Here is a 15,150-nt window from a genome sequence, read left to right on the forward strand (position 1 = left end):
GCTTCATCAGATGAATGGATAAAGAAGATGTGGCACATATATACAATGGAATATTACTCAGCCATAAAAAGAAACGAAATTGAGCTATTTGTAATGAGGTGGATGGACCTAGAGTCTGTCATACAGAGTGAAGTAAGTCAGAAAGAGAAAGACAAATACTGTATGCTGACACATATATATGGAATTTAAGGAAAAAAATGTCATGAAGAACATAGGAGTAAGACAGGAATAAAGACACAGACCTACTAGAGAATGGACTTGAGGATATGGGGAGGGGGAAGGGTAAGCTGTGACAAAGCGAAAGAGTGGCATGGACATATATACACTACCAAACGTAAGGTAGATAGCTAGTGGGAAGCAGCCGCATAGCACAGGGAGATCAGCTCGGTGCTTTGTGACCGCCTGGAGGGGTGGGATAGGGAGGGTGGGAGGGAGACGCAAAAGGGAGGGGATATGGGAACATATGTATATGTATAACTGATTAAATTTGTTATAAAGCAGAAAAAAAAAAAGAAAGTTGTATAGTCCCTGTGGTATCCTGATTATCTTTAGGATAAGCACAGATTTATACAGATGATTACATTACAATGATCGAATCAGATTTCAAAAAGGCAATAAAGTCAATACTGCTTTCAAAAGAAAAAAAAAAAGCTTTTGCTGTCCAGGGAACTATATTCAGTATCTTGTAATAACCTGTAATGGAAAAGAATCTGAAAAAGAATAACTTTGCTGTATACCTGAAACTAACACAGCATTGTAAATCAACTATACTTCAATTAAGAGAAGAAAAAGAAGCTTTTGCTATCCAAAAGACCCTCTTAAGAAAATGGAAAGGCAAGGGCTTCCCTGGTGGCGCAGTGGTTGAGAGTCCGCCTGCTGATGCAGGGGACACAGGTTTGTGCCCTGGTCCAGGAAGATCCCACATGCTGCAGAGCGGCTGGGCCCATGAGCCATGGCCGCTGAGCCTGCGCTTCCGGAGCCTGTGCTCCGCAACGGGAGAGGCCACAGCATTGAGAGGCCCGCGTACCACAAAAAAAAAAAAAAAAAAAAAGAAAATGAAAAGGCAAATAACAGACTGGGAGAAAATATTTGCAAAACATTTTTCTGACAAAAGACTATATCCAAAATATATAAGGAAGTTTTACAATTCAGTATTATGGAGGTAAACAGTACAGTTTTTTTGTTTTGTTTTGTTTTGTTTTTTTGTTTTGGGTTTTTTTTTTTGCGGTACGCGGGCCTCTCACTGTTGTGGCCTCTCCCGTTGCGGAGCACAGGCTCCGGACGCGCAGGCCCAGTGGCCATGGCTCACGGGCCCAGCCGCTCCGCGGCATATGGGATCCTCCCAGACCGGGGCACGAACCCGTATCCCCTGCATCGGCAGGCGGACTCTCAACCACTGCGCCACCATGGAGGCCCAACAGTACAGTTTTTAAAGTGAACAAGAGATTTGAGTAGACACTTTGCCAAAGAAAATATATGAACGTATAAGCACTTGCAAAGATGCTTAGAGAAATGCAAAATAAAACCACAGTGAGCTACTACTATATATCTGTTAGAATGGAGAACATAAAAAAATACAATGCCAAACACTGGTGATGCTGCAGAGTAACTGGAACTATCCCATCAGTTAGGGATGCAATATTCCTAACTGAAAACAGCCCAGATGCCCTTCCCTTGATGAATGGATAAACAAATAGTAGTATAAACATATCATGGGATACTAAGCAATAAATGGAAATAACTACTGATCACGCATATCAACACAGATGAATTTCAGAAGCATTCTAAGTGCCAAAATCCAAACATGAAAGAAGTTACATAGTGTATGATCCATTTATATGAAATTCTAGAAAGATAAAACTACAGTGACAGAAAACAGATCACAGTTGTCTGGGGCCAGTGAGGAGTAGAGAGAAGGGTGAAACTTCAGGGGGGATGAGGGGACTTTTGGGGTGATGGTGGTTGCACACTGTATTTGTCAAAATTCATTGAACCATACCCTTAAATGAGTGGATTCTATTGTATATAACTTATACTTCAATCAGTAAAGCTAATTATTTTAAAAAATAATAATAAACAGAAAAAACACATATCCACCTTGTTGCCAGCAGAAAAACTACTACTTCCTGCCTGCCTTAGTATATTGTATGTTTAAAAAGAAACAACCAGTCTACTATCAATCACTTAATAGATGTGAGAGGCTGCAGAGTGGTTTACCAGTGTGACTACGTTGCCGTCACCAGAGTGCACGTCCCAGTGGTTAGCAAGCGGGCGTTGCCAAAAAAGGAAGAGTCTGAATGTGGTCCAGTCACTTAAACATGGCACAATGCTTTATGTTTTGATGGCTCATGTGACACAACCCATGCGTTGGCCTTTGATCTTGTTTCAGCTAAACTAAATGTGTCATTTTAGATTTTTTTTTTTTAATTTGAGACAAATTTGGGTAGGGGGAGGAGTGGAGTTGTCAGCCCTTTTCCGGCATAACCCCTGCAAAAGAAGCACTTGTATTAGTTGTGTTTGTTGATGAGCGTTTGAAATCTTGTTAGGTGGGTTCTGCTAACTGGAAATTTAGGACAGTTGGGAGAATGTGTGACTGTGCATTTTACTAAAGGCTCTGTGAGGAGGATCTGCCCAGCAAAGCCTGCAGTGTAAACAGATTACGGAGGCAATGGGTTAAAGTGTGTAATATGTTTCAACTGACTTCAGAATGCTTTCTACATTAAAACAAAGTACCTCTCGGGAATTCCCTGGTGGTCTAGTGGTTAGGATTCTGTGCTTTCACTGCCATGGCCAGGGTTCAATTCCTGGTCAGGGAACTGAGATCCCACAAGCCGTGCAGTGCAGCAAAAAACAAAAAACAAAACAAGCATAAAAAAAACACAAAGGACCTCTCAAATTGGGTTAAAACAAACAAAACAAATTCATCTATGTATTTTTTATAGAGAGCACGCCTAAATAAAAATAACCCAGAAAGTGACAAAAAGTAAGTCTGGAAAAGGGATATCTTGGGCAAATGCTAATGAAACAAAAGTACTGTAGCAAGGTTGCTGTGAGATAAAATAGACTTCATATTAATAATTCATGGCATCTACTCAGAGATATAACAGGTATGAATGCTTATGAATATAACTTTGAAATATATAAAGGAAAAGTTGATAGAATACAAGTATAAATTGACAAAACCACAATCTTGGTGGGAGACTTGAATATATTTCTCATGAAACAACAGATCAAGTAAATAGAAAATAAGTATATAGAGGATCTAAATAACACAGTAACAAGTTTGATTTTATAGATACATATAGTGAATAATACACACTCTTCAAAACTTGAATAACCAGCTTGCAAAAGTTGCTTTTAAGCCAGTCCACAAAGAAAATCTCGATAAAACAGAGACACAGTGTTACTTTTCTCATAGGGAGATAATGTATATAGAAGCTTTTATCATGCTGCAGAGACTCAGAAAATACTTGTTTCTTTTAGTATCCTTTCTTGTGTGTTTTATCCTAGGAACTGCAGCAGTAGGGCACACAGATAAGATTGGGCGTTTGAAAGAGCTCTGTGAGCAGTACGGCATATGGCTCCACGTGAAAGGGTGAGTGGAGGGGAATTTGGCTGCATGGTGGGCTGGCAGAGTGCCCAGGAGGAGCTCACTTTGTCATCACATATATCACTAAGGGCTCTTTGGCTTGCAGATTACAAAATTACCCAAATTGGCTTAAGCAAGAAGAGGTTTTATTGGCTCCCATAGCTAAGAAGACCAGTGTTAGGATTGGCCTTAGGCACCACGTCAGCCATGTCACTTGGCTGAAGTTCCTCCATGGTGGTGGCTCCGTCTGTAGATAGGCTTTCCTGTTCTGGTGCAGAGTTGCTGCAGCAACTCCATCTGCCTTTCCAGGTGTGTGCAGAGGGTCAGAAGTCCCAGCAGGAGTATCATACTGAGCCAATTGCTGTGGCCAGGGAAATGTAACACTCTTAATAGTTTAGGTGATTTGTGAAGTTGTGGTCTCATAGAGGAGATTGGGGTGGCTTCCCAGAAGGCCGTTGGAGTGCTGCTAAGAGAAGAGAGGGGAGAGGATGCAGGCAGCCCAAGTAGTCCATTTCCAGGACATCATACACATACACGGTGCGTTGCTTTTTAATATTGTCCCTCTGGGAAGGAATGATGACTGGGAAATAATACTGGTATCTACCAAAGATATAAAATAATATAAAATAAGACACCCATTACACTAAGTAAGTAGAAGTCACCCCCTGAAATACGTTTTGATTAAAATGCATTTTCCAGGTTTTCCTGAAAGTTGTATGTGTACCACACTTTATGTTGCTGTTATAAAAGCTACCAACACAGCTGAAAGACATGTAAATGTCAGTGTGGAACAGCACAGCCCTTTTTAAAATTTTTTTTTAATTTGAAGTATGTACTTAGTGAATAAGCAGCAGTAAATAATTAGTTCTTAGGTCTGTGTTTTTTCTTCCAGTGTGAATCTGGCAACATTGGCTCTAGGTTATGTCTCCTCATCAGTGCTGGTATGTTGTTGATTTACTAAATACTGTGTTTTTAAGAAGGAATTTAACATCACTTAATCCCTGATGGCTTTTCACAGTTATGAATGGAGAAAGGTGCTGGGTTTAGTGTATCCTGATAGTCTAACAAGAAGTTGTTCTCTCTGTGGTAGGCTGCAACCAAATGTGACAGCATGACGTTGACTCCAGGCCCATGGCTGGGTTTGCCAGCAGTTCCTGCTGTGACGCTTTATAAGCACGACGATCCTGCCTTGGTAAGCTTACTCTCATTGGGAGGGAGTGGGGAGTGGCTAATAATCATTGGGTCTGGGGGCAAAATACAGAAGAAGGAAAAAGTGAACATTTTTCTTAATGTTACCTCTGTGACTTTTTTTTTTTGAAAAAAAATGTTTTTAACATAAATGAAACTATGCCATATATATTTTTCTATTTAGTCTCCCCATACTACCCCATGTGTATGAAAAACTTTTTATCACTGTGTAATATTCCATCACTTGAGTACCACAGTTATTTAATCATTCTCCATTTGTGAACTTTTAGGCTGTTTTCAAATTTTTGTTACTAAAATAATGAGCATCATTCTGTGTTTCAAATTATTTCTTAGACTGGGTTCCCAGAAGTGGAATTAATAATGACTAAGAGTATTTTAAGGTTCTTGATCCACATTGTCTAAAAGGTTGTAACATGATATAGTTTTTAAAAGCATAGTGGTGGTTCTTGTTAGTGGATCAGTTAGTGAGAGGCACATGCAAAATAAGCTTTCATTGATTCTTCTTAAACGGTTAATACCTTGCTCAGGTGATAATGGCCAGGTGTTTGAGGATGCCCAGAACAGCCTTGGGAGGGGCTGCCTCTTGAATGGCTAAGAGTTCCAGCTCTGGGATGAACCCATTTGGATTCTCATCCTGGCTTTGCCACACCTTAGCCATGAACCCTTAGACAAAGCAAGGTCTCTGAGCTAAGTTGCCTAGAATACTTACCTCATGGAGTTGTTTGATGATCAAATGAATAATGCAAGCCAAGTGCCTGCATAGCATCTGACACAAACTAAGTGCATAGTAAATGGTAACTAGTTAGTTCTGCTATGTGATTTCATTGGCTTTGATTAATAAACCCACATTGGCTTTTTTAGACTTTAGTTGCCGGTCTTACATCAAATAAGCCAACAGACAAGCTCCGTGCCCTGCCACTGTGGTTGTCTTTACAATACTTGGGACTTGATGGGATAGTGGAGAGGATTAAGCATGCCTGTCAGCTGGTGAGTAGAAACCTGAAGTTCAAATGAGTCACAGATACTCCATGGCAAAAACAGAGACAGAAAAATGCTTCATTGATTTACCCTCCCCCCACTACCTTGTTGTCTGGATTTCCCATCTCATAAGCAAGCAGACTAATTTCCCTGCATATATAGGTTTCTTGTTCAAAGTTCTGGGAGAGACTGCTTGGGCTGTCCCAGCATTTGTGTCCATATGAAATCAGATTAAAATGAATGCCGGTGTCAGCATGGGGGAGAAAAGAAGTCACAAGGTGACAGCGAAGGAGTGGAGAAGAATGCAGAAGCCGGGATAAATGTTCCACTTGACTGACCGGCTCTTGAGGGTAAAGGAATATGATGGTTGGGGGGAGTAAGGCTGGCATGGATATTTTTAACACCCGCTGGCTTGGGCTCCCAAATTGCAAGGCTCTAGGGACAATTTTAATTCTCTGTTTGAGGTGTTCTAACTGTGAAAAATATATAATTATGTTGTAGTTTAGAAAGCAAAAAAAAATGCCATATTTACACAGTTTGAGAGCTGAGTTCTACCTAAGTCTAAAGCATGATGTCACCTTTCTGTACCTCCAATTTCTCACCTGTAGAATAGGGGTGATGATGTAATGGAAGGTTGTTATGAGGACTTAGTTCGTACATGTAAAGCTCTTATAGAAGCACCTAGTCATATAGTAAGGTATGCAGATAGTTTTAAAGATAAATCTTTGTTTTAAATATATTCTTGGAATTGACACTTCCTCGTGTCATTTTTATATTTAAGAAAAATTAGTATTTTCATATTACTGTAGCAGGAGTCCTTTGGTTTATAATATTAGGATAGTTCATTTTAACATTAGTTTCTAATGAAATAGAAACATTCTAAATGAAGTCGTTTCATTTTTACATGAAGTAATATTCAGATTTCTGTTCATTATGTTTACAGAAGCACCACATTTTTAAAAACATTTTCTCACTGGGCTGTTGGCTCACATCTTGAGGTTTGGCCCTTTGGAAGGAGAAGCCTTCATTGCCATGGTAACTAAGTCAGTTTGGGGAAGGTTTGGGCACTCCAGGGAGAGTTTTTCAATTCCCTTTGGCTTATGGGGCGCAGGAAAATAATGATGACAATTAGCCACCGAACACTTGAGGTCACTGCAGCTCTGGCATCTTCCTGCCAGCAAACGCCGTGGCGGATCTCAAACCCTCCTGAGCACTTGACTCTGCTGCTGACTCACCGCTGCTAAATGCACACGTGCAAACCGCATGGAGGTTTAGCAGGTGTGGTCGCCTGTGTCCAGTCCTGCCTTGTAGTCCGCACCAGGTCACATGTTCCCTGAGAGCAAAAATCAGTGTCCTCCTTCTTTTCTTCCTCCTTCTCATCTTCGTCTTCGTGGGAAGCAGTTCCTGAGCATTTTACTCAGTGCCAGGCGCTGTGCAGCACCGTGGATGCAGGCTCTCATTCGGTCCCTACAGCTTCCCCAGAATATAAGGTCCACTGATAACATATTAAGAATTAGTTTTCATGAGGGGTTTTCCTGTGTCCAACACTCAAATAAACATCTGTTGAATTAATGACCCCCAGGCCATGCAGTATATATTATTTTGTCCCCACATTAGTGATGAGAGAGCTGGGATTGAGATATTAACGATGATGACAGTCGTCATCACTTACGTCATGCATGCCACGTTCTAGACACCTAACATATATCAACTCGTGGAGGATAGATGCTGTCACCCCACTATGTAGTTGAGGGAACGGAAGCACAGAGAGACTGAAAAACGTGTCCAAGGTCATAGCTAGTAAGTGGCAGATAAGTAATTTACCCACAGTCCCACAGGTGGTAAGGGGCAGAGCCAGGTTTTGAACCCAGATGTGGTTATTCCAGACCCTGTGCTCCTGACCAGCTCTTAATGGTGCTGTGCGCTCTCATTTACCTTTGCTCTTCCTCCCAATATCGGTACTGTGCCTTGCACACACTTGCACTCGGTAGTTTGGTTTTGTTGTTTTTTCTGTTTTTGTTTTTTAATATTTTCGTGGCCACGCCATGTGGTATGTGGCATCTTAGTTCCTGACCAGGGATTGAACCCACACCCCTTGCATTGGAAGCACAGAGTCTTAACCACTGGACCACCAGGGAAGTCCCTGGTTTTTTGTTTTTTGTTTTTGAGGTATAATTGACATATAACATTATATTCGTTTCAGTAGTACATCATAATGATTTTTTTTTTTTTTTTGTGGTACGCGGGCCTCTCACTGTTGTGGGCTCTCCCGTTGCGGAGCACAGGCTCCGGACGTGCAGGCTCAGCGGCCATGGCTCACGGGCCCAGCCGCTCTGCGGCATGTGGGATCTTCCCGGACCAGGGCACGAACCCGTGTCCCCTGCATCGGCAGGCGGACTCTACCACTGCGCCACCAGGGAAGCCCCATCATAATGATTTGATATCTGTATGCATTGTGAAATGATCACCACAATACGTCTAGTTAACATCCATCACCACACATAGTTACAAAAAATTTTCTTTTCTTGTGATAAAGACCTTTAAGATTTATTCTCGTAGCAACTTTCAAACATGCAATACAGTATTAAAGTTACTACAGTATTGGGAATTCCCTGGTGGTCCAGTGGTTAGGACTTCGCGCTTCTACTGCTGGGCCCCCGTTTCAGTCCCTGGTCGGGGAACTAAGATCCTGCAAGCAGCAAGTTGTGGCCAAAAAAAAAAAGTTACTACAGTATTATTGACTATATTCCCCATGACTCATTTTTTTTTTTTTTTTTTGCGGTACGCGGGCCTCTCACTGTTGTGGCCTCTCCCATTGTGGAGCACAGGCTCCGGACGCGCAGGCTCAGCGGCCATGGCTCACGAGCCCCAGCCGCTCCGCAGCATGTGGGATCCTCCCGGACTGGGGCACAAACACGTATCCCCTGCATCGGCAGGCGGATTCTCAACCACTGAGCCACCAGGGAAGCCCCCCCATGACTCATTTTTAATAACTGCAGTTTGTACCTTTTGATCCCTTTTACCCACCCACCCACAGCCCCCACCTCTAGCAACCACCAGTCTTCTCTGTAGCTTTTTTTTTTTTTTTTTTTTTTTTTTTTGCGGTATGCGGGCCTCTCACTGTTGTGGCCTCCCCCGTTGCGGAGCGCAGGCTCCGGACGCGCAGGCTCCGGACGCGCAGGCTCAGCGGCCATGGCTCACGGGCCCAGCCGCTCCGCGGCATATGGGATCCTCCCAGACCGGGGCACGAACCCGTATCCCCTGCATCGGCAGGCGGACTCTCAACCACTTGCGCCACCAGGGAGGCCCTTCTCTGTAGCTTTGAGCTTTGTTTTGTTTTAGATTTCACATGTAAGTGAAATCATATGGTATTTGTCTTTGTCTGAATTATTTCACTTAGCATAATGCCTTTAAGGTCTACCCATGTTGTTGCAAATGACAAGATTTCATTCTTTTTTATGGCTGGTTATTTTCCATTTGTGTGTGTGTGTGTGTGTGTGTGTGTGTGTGTGTGTGTATGTATCCCATCTCCTTTATCCATTCATCCATTGATGGACACTTAAGTTGTTTCCGTATCTTGGTGATCATAAATAATGCTGCAGTGAACATATCTTGTCGAATTAGCGTTTTCATGTTCTTCAGTTCAGATAACCCACGTGGACTTGCTGGATCATATGGTGGTTCTATTTTTAATTTTTTGCAGAAGCTCCATATGTTTTCCACAGTGGCTGCACCAATTTACATTCCAACCAACAGTTCACAAGGGTTCCTTTTTTTCCACATTCTTGTGAACACTTGTCATTTCTTGTCTTTTTGATGACAGCCATTCTAACAGGTGTGAGGTGATATCTCATTGTGCTTTTGGTTTGCATTTCCCTGATGATTAGCGAATTTGAGCATCTTTACATGTGCCTGCTGTCCATGTGTATGTCTGCAAAAATGTCTATTCAGATCTTCTGCCCATTTTTTAATTGGATTGTTTGGTTTTTTGCTGTTGAATTGTATGAGTTGTTTGTGTATTTTGGATATTAACCCCTTATCAAATAAATGATTTGCAAATATTTTCTCCCATTCCATAGGTTCCCTTTTCATTTTGTTGATTATTTCCTTTGCTGTGCAGAAGCTTTTTAGTCTGACATAGTCTGCTTGTTTAATTTTGCTTTTGTTGCCTTGCACTCAGTAGTTTTTGAATGAATGAATGACCTATATTGCTAATATGACAGATTCACATATCTCATTAGAAAAAGCTTTTCTGGAACCACTAAATGTAACTTGTAACTGAAATATTGGGGTATATTTGCAGATGTTTAAATGCAAAAATTGGCAGCCAAAATTAGAAATCAAGTTGCAGATGGCTTTATCTGCCTGAGATCCTTGTTTGCAGACCTGCAAAGACCCTCATAAAAACCGCTTCTGGGCTTCCCTGGTGGCGCAGTGGTTGAGAGTCCGCCTGCCGATGCAGGGGACACGGGTTTGTGCCTCGGTCCAGGAAGATCCCACATGCCGCGGAGCAGCTAGGCCCGTGAGCCATGGCCGCTGAGCCTGCACGTCCGGAGCCTGTGCTCCACAACGGGAGAGGCCACAACAGTGAGAGGCCCGCGTACCGCCAAAAAAAAAAAAACAAAAAAAACCGCTTCTTAATATGAAATTACATAAGCTGTTTTTCTGTCATTTGCAGAGTCAGCGATTGCAAGAAAGTTTGAAGAAAGTGAACCACATCAAAATCTTGGTATAGTATATAATTTGATCTGTTTTTTGAAGTAAATAACTCTTAATTTCAGTGACTTAGAATGATTTTCCCCAGATTTGACGCATGTCCATGGAATTGGGGCAGCTCCGGTAAAACCACGTTCTCTGGGAGAGAGTCATGCGTGTACTGATGGCCTAATTCTGCGGTTAGCAGAAAGCCTAGAAATTTGCCCCATACACTGTTTGAACCCATACAGTGCTTTTCATGTAATCCACTTGCAGTTTTTATTCTGTTAAAATTTAGCATTGCACAAAGATGTAATAAGCACCATTGATTTTCACCTGCCCACGGATTTTTAGGACACCCATTTTCCTGAAATGAAAAATCATTTTGTCTGTGAGTGCTTTGCGCTACTCTTTCTGAAACCCTTTGACCCCAGAGTTGGCATTTGCAGGAAGGGGAATAAGGCAGAGAAGAGGGGGCGGCCCTGCTCCTCTTGCCCTGGTGTCTCCCTGAAAGATACCACCATCTGTCAGAGATTGTGCCCTAAGGCTGGTAACTAGACAAGTAGATGAGGATTTAGGGGGTCTGATAACCAAGTATCAGTTCAGGTTTGAATGTTTTCATGTTTTGCTTCATTGTATTTTAGGATTTCAAAAATATGTAGATCGGATTCTAATTTAAACAGGGTCACTGGTGTTTCTTTGACAATTCTGCAGGATACAGTTAAGTTTAAAACGAATGTTTGAGTTTATTTGGGGTTCGGTGAGTGCAGTTTATTTCCACTTTAGTACACAGTTCGGTTTAAGTGCGTGAATGGGGGCTGCTCGCATTGCCTTCTGAGTAGGAGCTTGGAGCTACCTACTCAGCTGACCTGAGGTGACCCAAGTCCTAGCTTGGAAGAGGACAGTGGCCCCTCCGGAGAAGCAGAGGGATGAATGTAAGTCAGGAGACTTGGGTTCCAATTTCAGCAGTACCACTGGGGCCCTGTGACACTGACTCATTCTGTTAACCTCCTAAGCCTGTGAGCTCAGCTGTCGGTGAAGGTATGTTGGTTGGACGCCCTTGACTGCAAACAGAGACCTAAGTTATGGACTAGAATGAGTGCGCTGGTGGGGTGAAGGCAGTGCTGGGCCTCTGTACTTCCTGTCCCGCCCTTGCTGAGCCCTCAGGGGCTCCTCTTCATGTCCTCTCCTTCCTCATTCTCCTCCAAGCAGGGAGGAGCTGATGGTGCTAATTGATCTCCAGTTGGTTTGGAACATCTTTGTAAGGCCACATATGGCCCAGGCATAACCCTGCTCCCTCCCTCCCTCCCTCCCTCCTGTGGCTGCTTTACTCAGTAGGGGGCACAGTAACTGGCAGACACCATGTGGCATTGTGGCCTGTCGGTAATCCAGCATCATCATCATCATCATCGTCACAGCTGCTGTTTGTGAAATGCTTGCTGTTTAGCATACGTGGTACTAAGTCCCTTACATGCCTATTTCATTTAACCCTCACAAGTCTCCTTTGTACATGCTGTTCCCTGTACCTGAAAACACTGTTCCCTCTAATTCTTCTCATTACTGACTTCTTATCCATCAGATCTTAGTTCAAATATCACCTCTTCAGAGAGGCCTTCGCTGAGCCCCGACCCTACCTAGGATAACACCCATCACCTTCCATCACTCTCTGGTCTCTGGGTTTTTTCCTTCATTGAATTTATTATTACCTGAAATCGTGGTCTATATTTGTTTGTTGTCTGTTTTTCCCCTGAAGAAGCCTTGTAAAGGCAAGGACTTTTGCCTGTTTTTTCATGGTTTTATGTCCTGTGCCAAGTATGATACTTGGGATATAGTAGGCATGCGAGTGTGAATAAATATATAGAATCTGTGAGTTGGACACAGTGTTTATTCCCTTTTTACTAGTGAGGAAACTAAGGCACAGATAGGTTGAGTGCGTGCCCAGGCTGCCCAGCGAGGCAGTGGTAGGGCTGGGATGCACACTCAGAGCCTGCGACCTTCGTCAGTGGACCTTCCCTCTGAGGTCAGTTACAGGAGAAGGAATTCCTCCTGCCTCAGGCTCATTATGAGGGTTATATCAGATAACGTGTGGGAAAGCAAAGTGAAGAATGTCAGGCACCGTAGGATAGAAATAATTATTAAGTGTCTTTTGCTCCACACCCCAGTATTAGTCTAGTGCTTTCATAGGTACGGACTCCGGAATCCTCACAGTAAGTCTCTTGGGTAGAGTGGCGTTATCTCCATTTCGGTGGCTCAGATGAGTCGTGTGTCCAGAGTCCCAGAACTAGTATGTGGCAAAGCCAGGACTTGACCCCAGGTTATCAGAGAAGAGCTTCTCTGCTGCTCAGCCACTGCCTTCTCCGGGCATCCATGGCCGCCTTCCTTCCCACCTGGACGGCCCTGCAGGAGCCTCTCCCATCCCAGAAGCACAGGCCCACTGCCCCAGCTCACCACCTCCAGCACCAAGGCCTTTTCCAGGGCCCGGGGTGGTGCTTGTGCCCCGCTTTATCAGTGCCCAATTCAGTCTCCTCTGCAGCTGCATTCTGATAAGGCTGTTGTTTCACAGGACTCTTATCCAGCACATGGAGTAGATTCTAAAGTCAGCATGTGAGGGGAAACTCTAATATTGTCACCCTTACACCTGAAAATTCCAGAATGCCTCTGGGGGGCAGTTAACATGGTTTCGTGTTTCCGTCTCTGCTGGCTTTTAAGATTTTCCTGGTCCTTAGTGTACTGCCACTTTCACCATGGTATATCTAAGTAAGGCTTTTTTTTTTTTTTTTAATCTTGCTTGGGACTTGTGCTAATTGAACCTGAGGATTCTTTTTTTTAATCCTGTAAAATTCATTTTTTCAGCGATGACCTCTTTCTCTGGTCGTACCTTCTGGAACACCAGTGAGCTGCGTATTGAACCTTGTCATCCCACCTCCCATCAGTCTCTTGGATACCTCCATCTCTCTGCTGCTTTCTAGCGTAGCCCTTCAGATCCTTCTTGGAGTTCAGTAATTTGCTCCGAAGCTGCATCTAATCTGCTGTTTAACCTATTCACTGCGTTTTTACTTTCAGTGACCTCTTTTTCATTTCAGGACATTCTCTTTAGTTCTTTTTCAAGTTATTCTGTTTTATAAGCATCTTTAAAAAAAAAAGAAGAGAGAGATTTCTGGTTCTTTGTTTCTGTTTAAACACCGTGATCGACGTCTGTTCTGATGGTTGTTTCAGTGTCTCGGTTCTTGGGGCCACAAATTGTCCTCTCAGCTGTGTCTGCTGACTCTTGCTCCCTGTGTGTGTTGTAATTTTTCTGTTATGAGCTAGATTTTTTTGTTCTTCTGTGACTGGCCTAGGTCCATTTATTTATGTTGGTTTCACAGCTTTAGGAGTCTTACACTACAGAGGACATCACACCCAGGTGCAGAGCACGCCTGACATTTTGATTTCTCGTGAGAGAATTTTTTCTCTCTACAGAGCATCAGGCAGAGTTAAGCTTTCTTACTGATCAGTGGGTGGAGTTTTTCTCTCTTTTCATGAAGAGTGTTTTTCAAGGGTCCTGGCTTTATGTAAACTCAGCACTATCCCTCACATGGGCTTCAAACCCATGACCTTAGACATTAAAGCAAAGTTCCAGGCCCCATCCGTGCTCCCCTCCCCCCAGCCCCTGCAGCTCAGCTTACACTATTCTTTCTGTTTTCTCTTCTTTCTGGATTCACCTTTTTTTGTGAGCCTAGCAATGGTTTGAACTTCTTTTGGTTATTGGTGACATTTAATCAAGCATTTCAGGTATTTAGAATTGATGACTTAAGTATTAGCTTGGTCTACCATGTTGCCGGAACCAGAATTCTATGTATATAACCCTGTACAGGATTTCTTGTGCAGGCTGACATTTGAGACCACTGAGCTCAAAGAAATAAGAAACAAAAGACTATAGAAGTCTTGGCACTCAAGTCATTCTGCCTTATCCTAACTGAGAATAGGGGAACGGGTGTAGAATTTTGTCACTTTGTTCCTCTTTAGTTATTGGGCTTACTCCGTTCTATATAAATATTAAACCCCTCTAATTTTAAAGGTATTAATAGATTTATTTGTTTATGTGAAAGTTAAAGGAGATAGTCCCTATGAAAGCACAGGAATTGGCTCAGTAAATAATTGGCAGATTTGAATGTACCTCTTGCTTGATCTGAATCACATCCACTGTCCCTTTGAAAAGCTTGGTAGAGAAGACCTTGCGCCAGCTACTTCCCGTCTCTCCGTTAGCACGTCCTGTTGTGGCCCTACGAGTGAGCCATCACTGGCAGAGCCTTGGGAAATGGTTTCAAGATGAGAATTGCAGTACTGGAATTGTTAAATGCTTCGAGATCCTCTCCCCCTTCTCCCGCCTCCCCCCACTTCAAATACCACAGTCTGTCAAGGGCATTGCCGCTCCCTTTGTGTCCTGACCCCACGGGAAAGCTGACGGCTCACTGTACATTCTTTCAGTGGAGAACATGAACCTAGTGCTGTGCAACCTTAAGGCAGTGGACGTCTTCATCTGTTATGAAATCTGTTAGTGAAGATAGTTGTCTGATGCCTGTCCTGAATATAAGTACCGCTTCAGTGACTTAGAAAAACGTAGCTTCAGTTCTAGACTGTGGTTATCCACATTGCCAGCAGGACTTGCATCCTGCTCAGAGAGTTTTACAGGGTGAGTA

General features: G+C 43.0%; 1 protein-coding gene across 1 annotated transcript in view; it reads left to right on the plus strand.

Moving 5' to 3' along the window:
• PDXDC1 (pyridoxal dependent decarboxylase domain containing 1) overlaps nucleotides 1-15,150 on the plus strand; it is a 54,727-nt gene that overhangs the window by 25,908 nt on the left and 13,669 nt on the right. The window contains exons 9-13 of the mRNA XM_060079253.1: nucleotides 3,511-3,595; nucleotides 4,482-4,530; nucleotides 4,680-4,781; nucleotides 5,660-5,785; nucleotides 10,455-10,505. Coding sequence (XP_059935236.1) covers nucleotides 3,511-3,595; nucleotides 4,482-4,530; nucleotides 4,680-4,781; nucleotides 5,660-5,785; nucleotides 10,455-10,505 — 413 coding nt within the window. The remainder of the gene's footprint in view (nucleotides 1-3,510; nucleotides 3,596-4,481; nucleotides 4,531-4,679; nucleotides 4,782-5,659; nucleotides 5,786-10,454; nucleotides 10,506-15,150) is intronic.

Source organism: Mesoplodon densirostris, chromosome 16 (genome assembly GCF_025265405.1).
Source record: "Mesoplodon densirostris isolate mMesDen1 chromosome 16, mMesDen1 primary haplotype, whole genome shotgun sequence".
In the NCBI taxonomy this organism is placed as follows: Eukaryota; Metazoa; Chordata; class Mammalia; order Artiodactyla; family Ziphiidae; genus Mesoplodon; species Mesoplodon densirostris.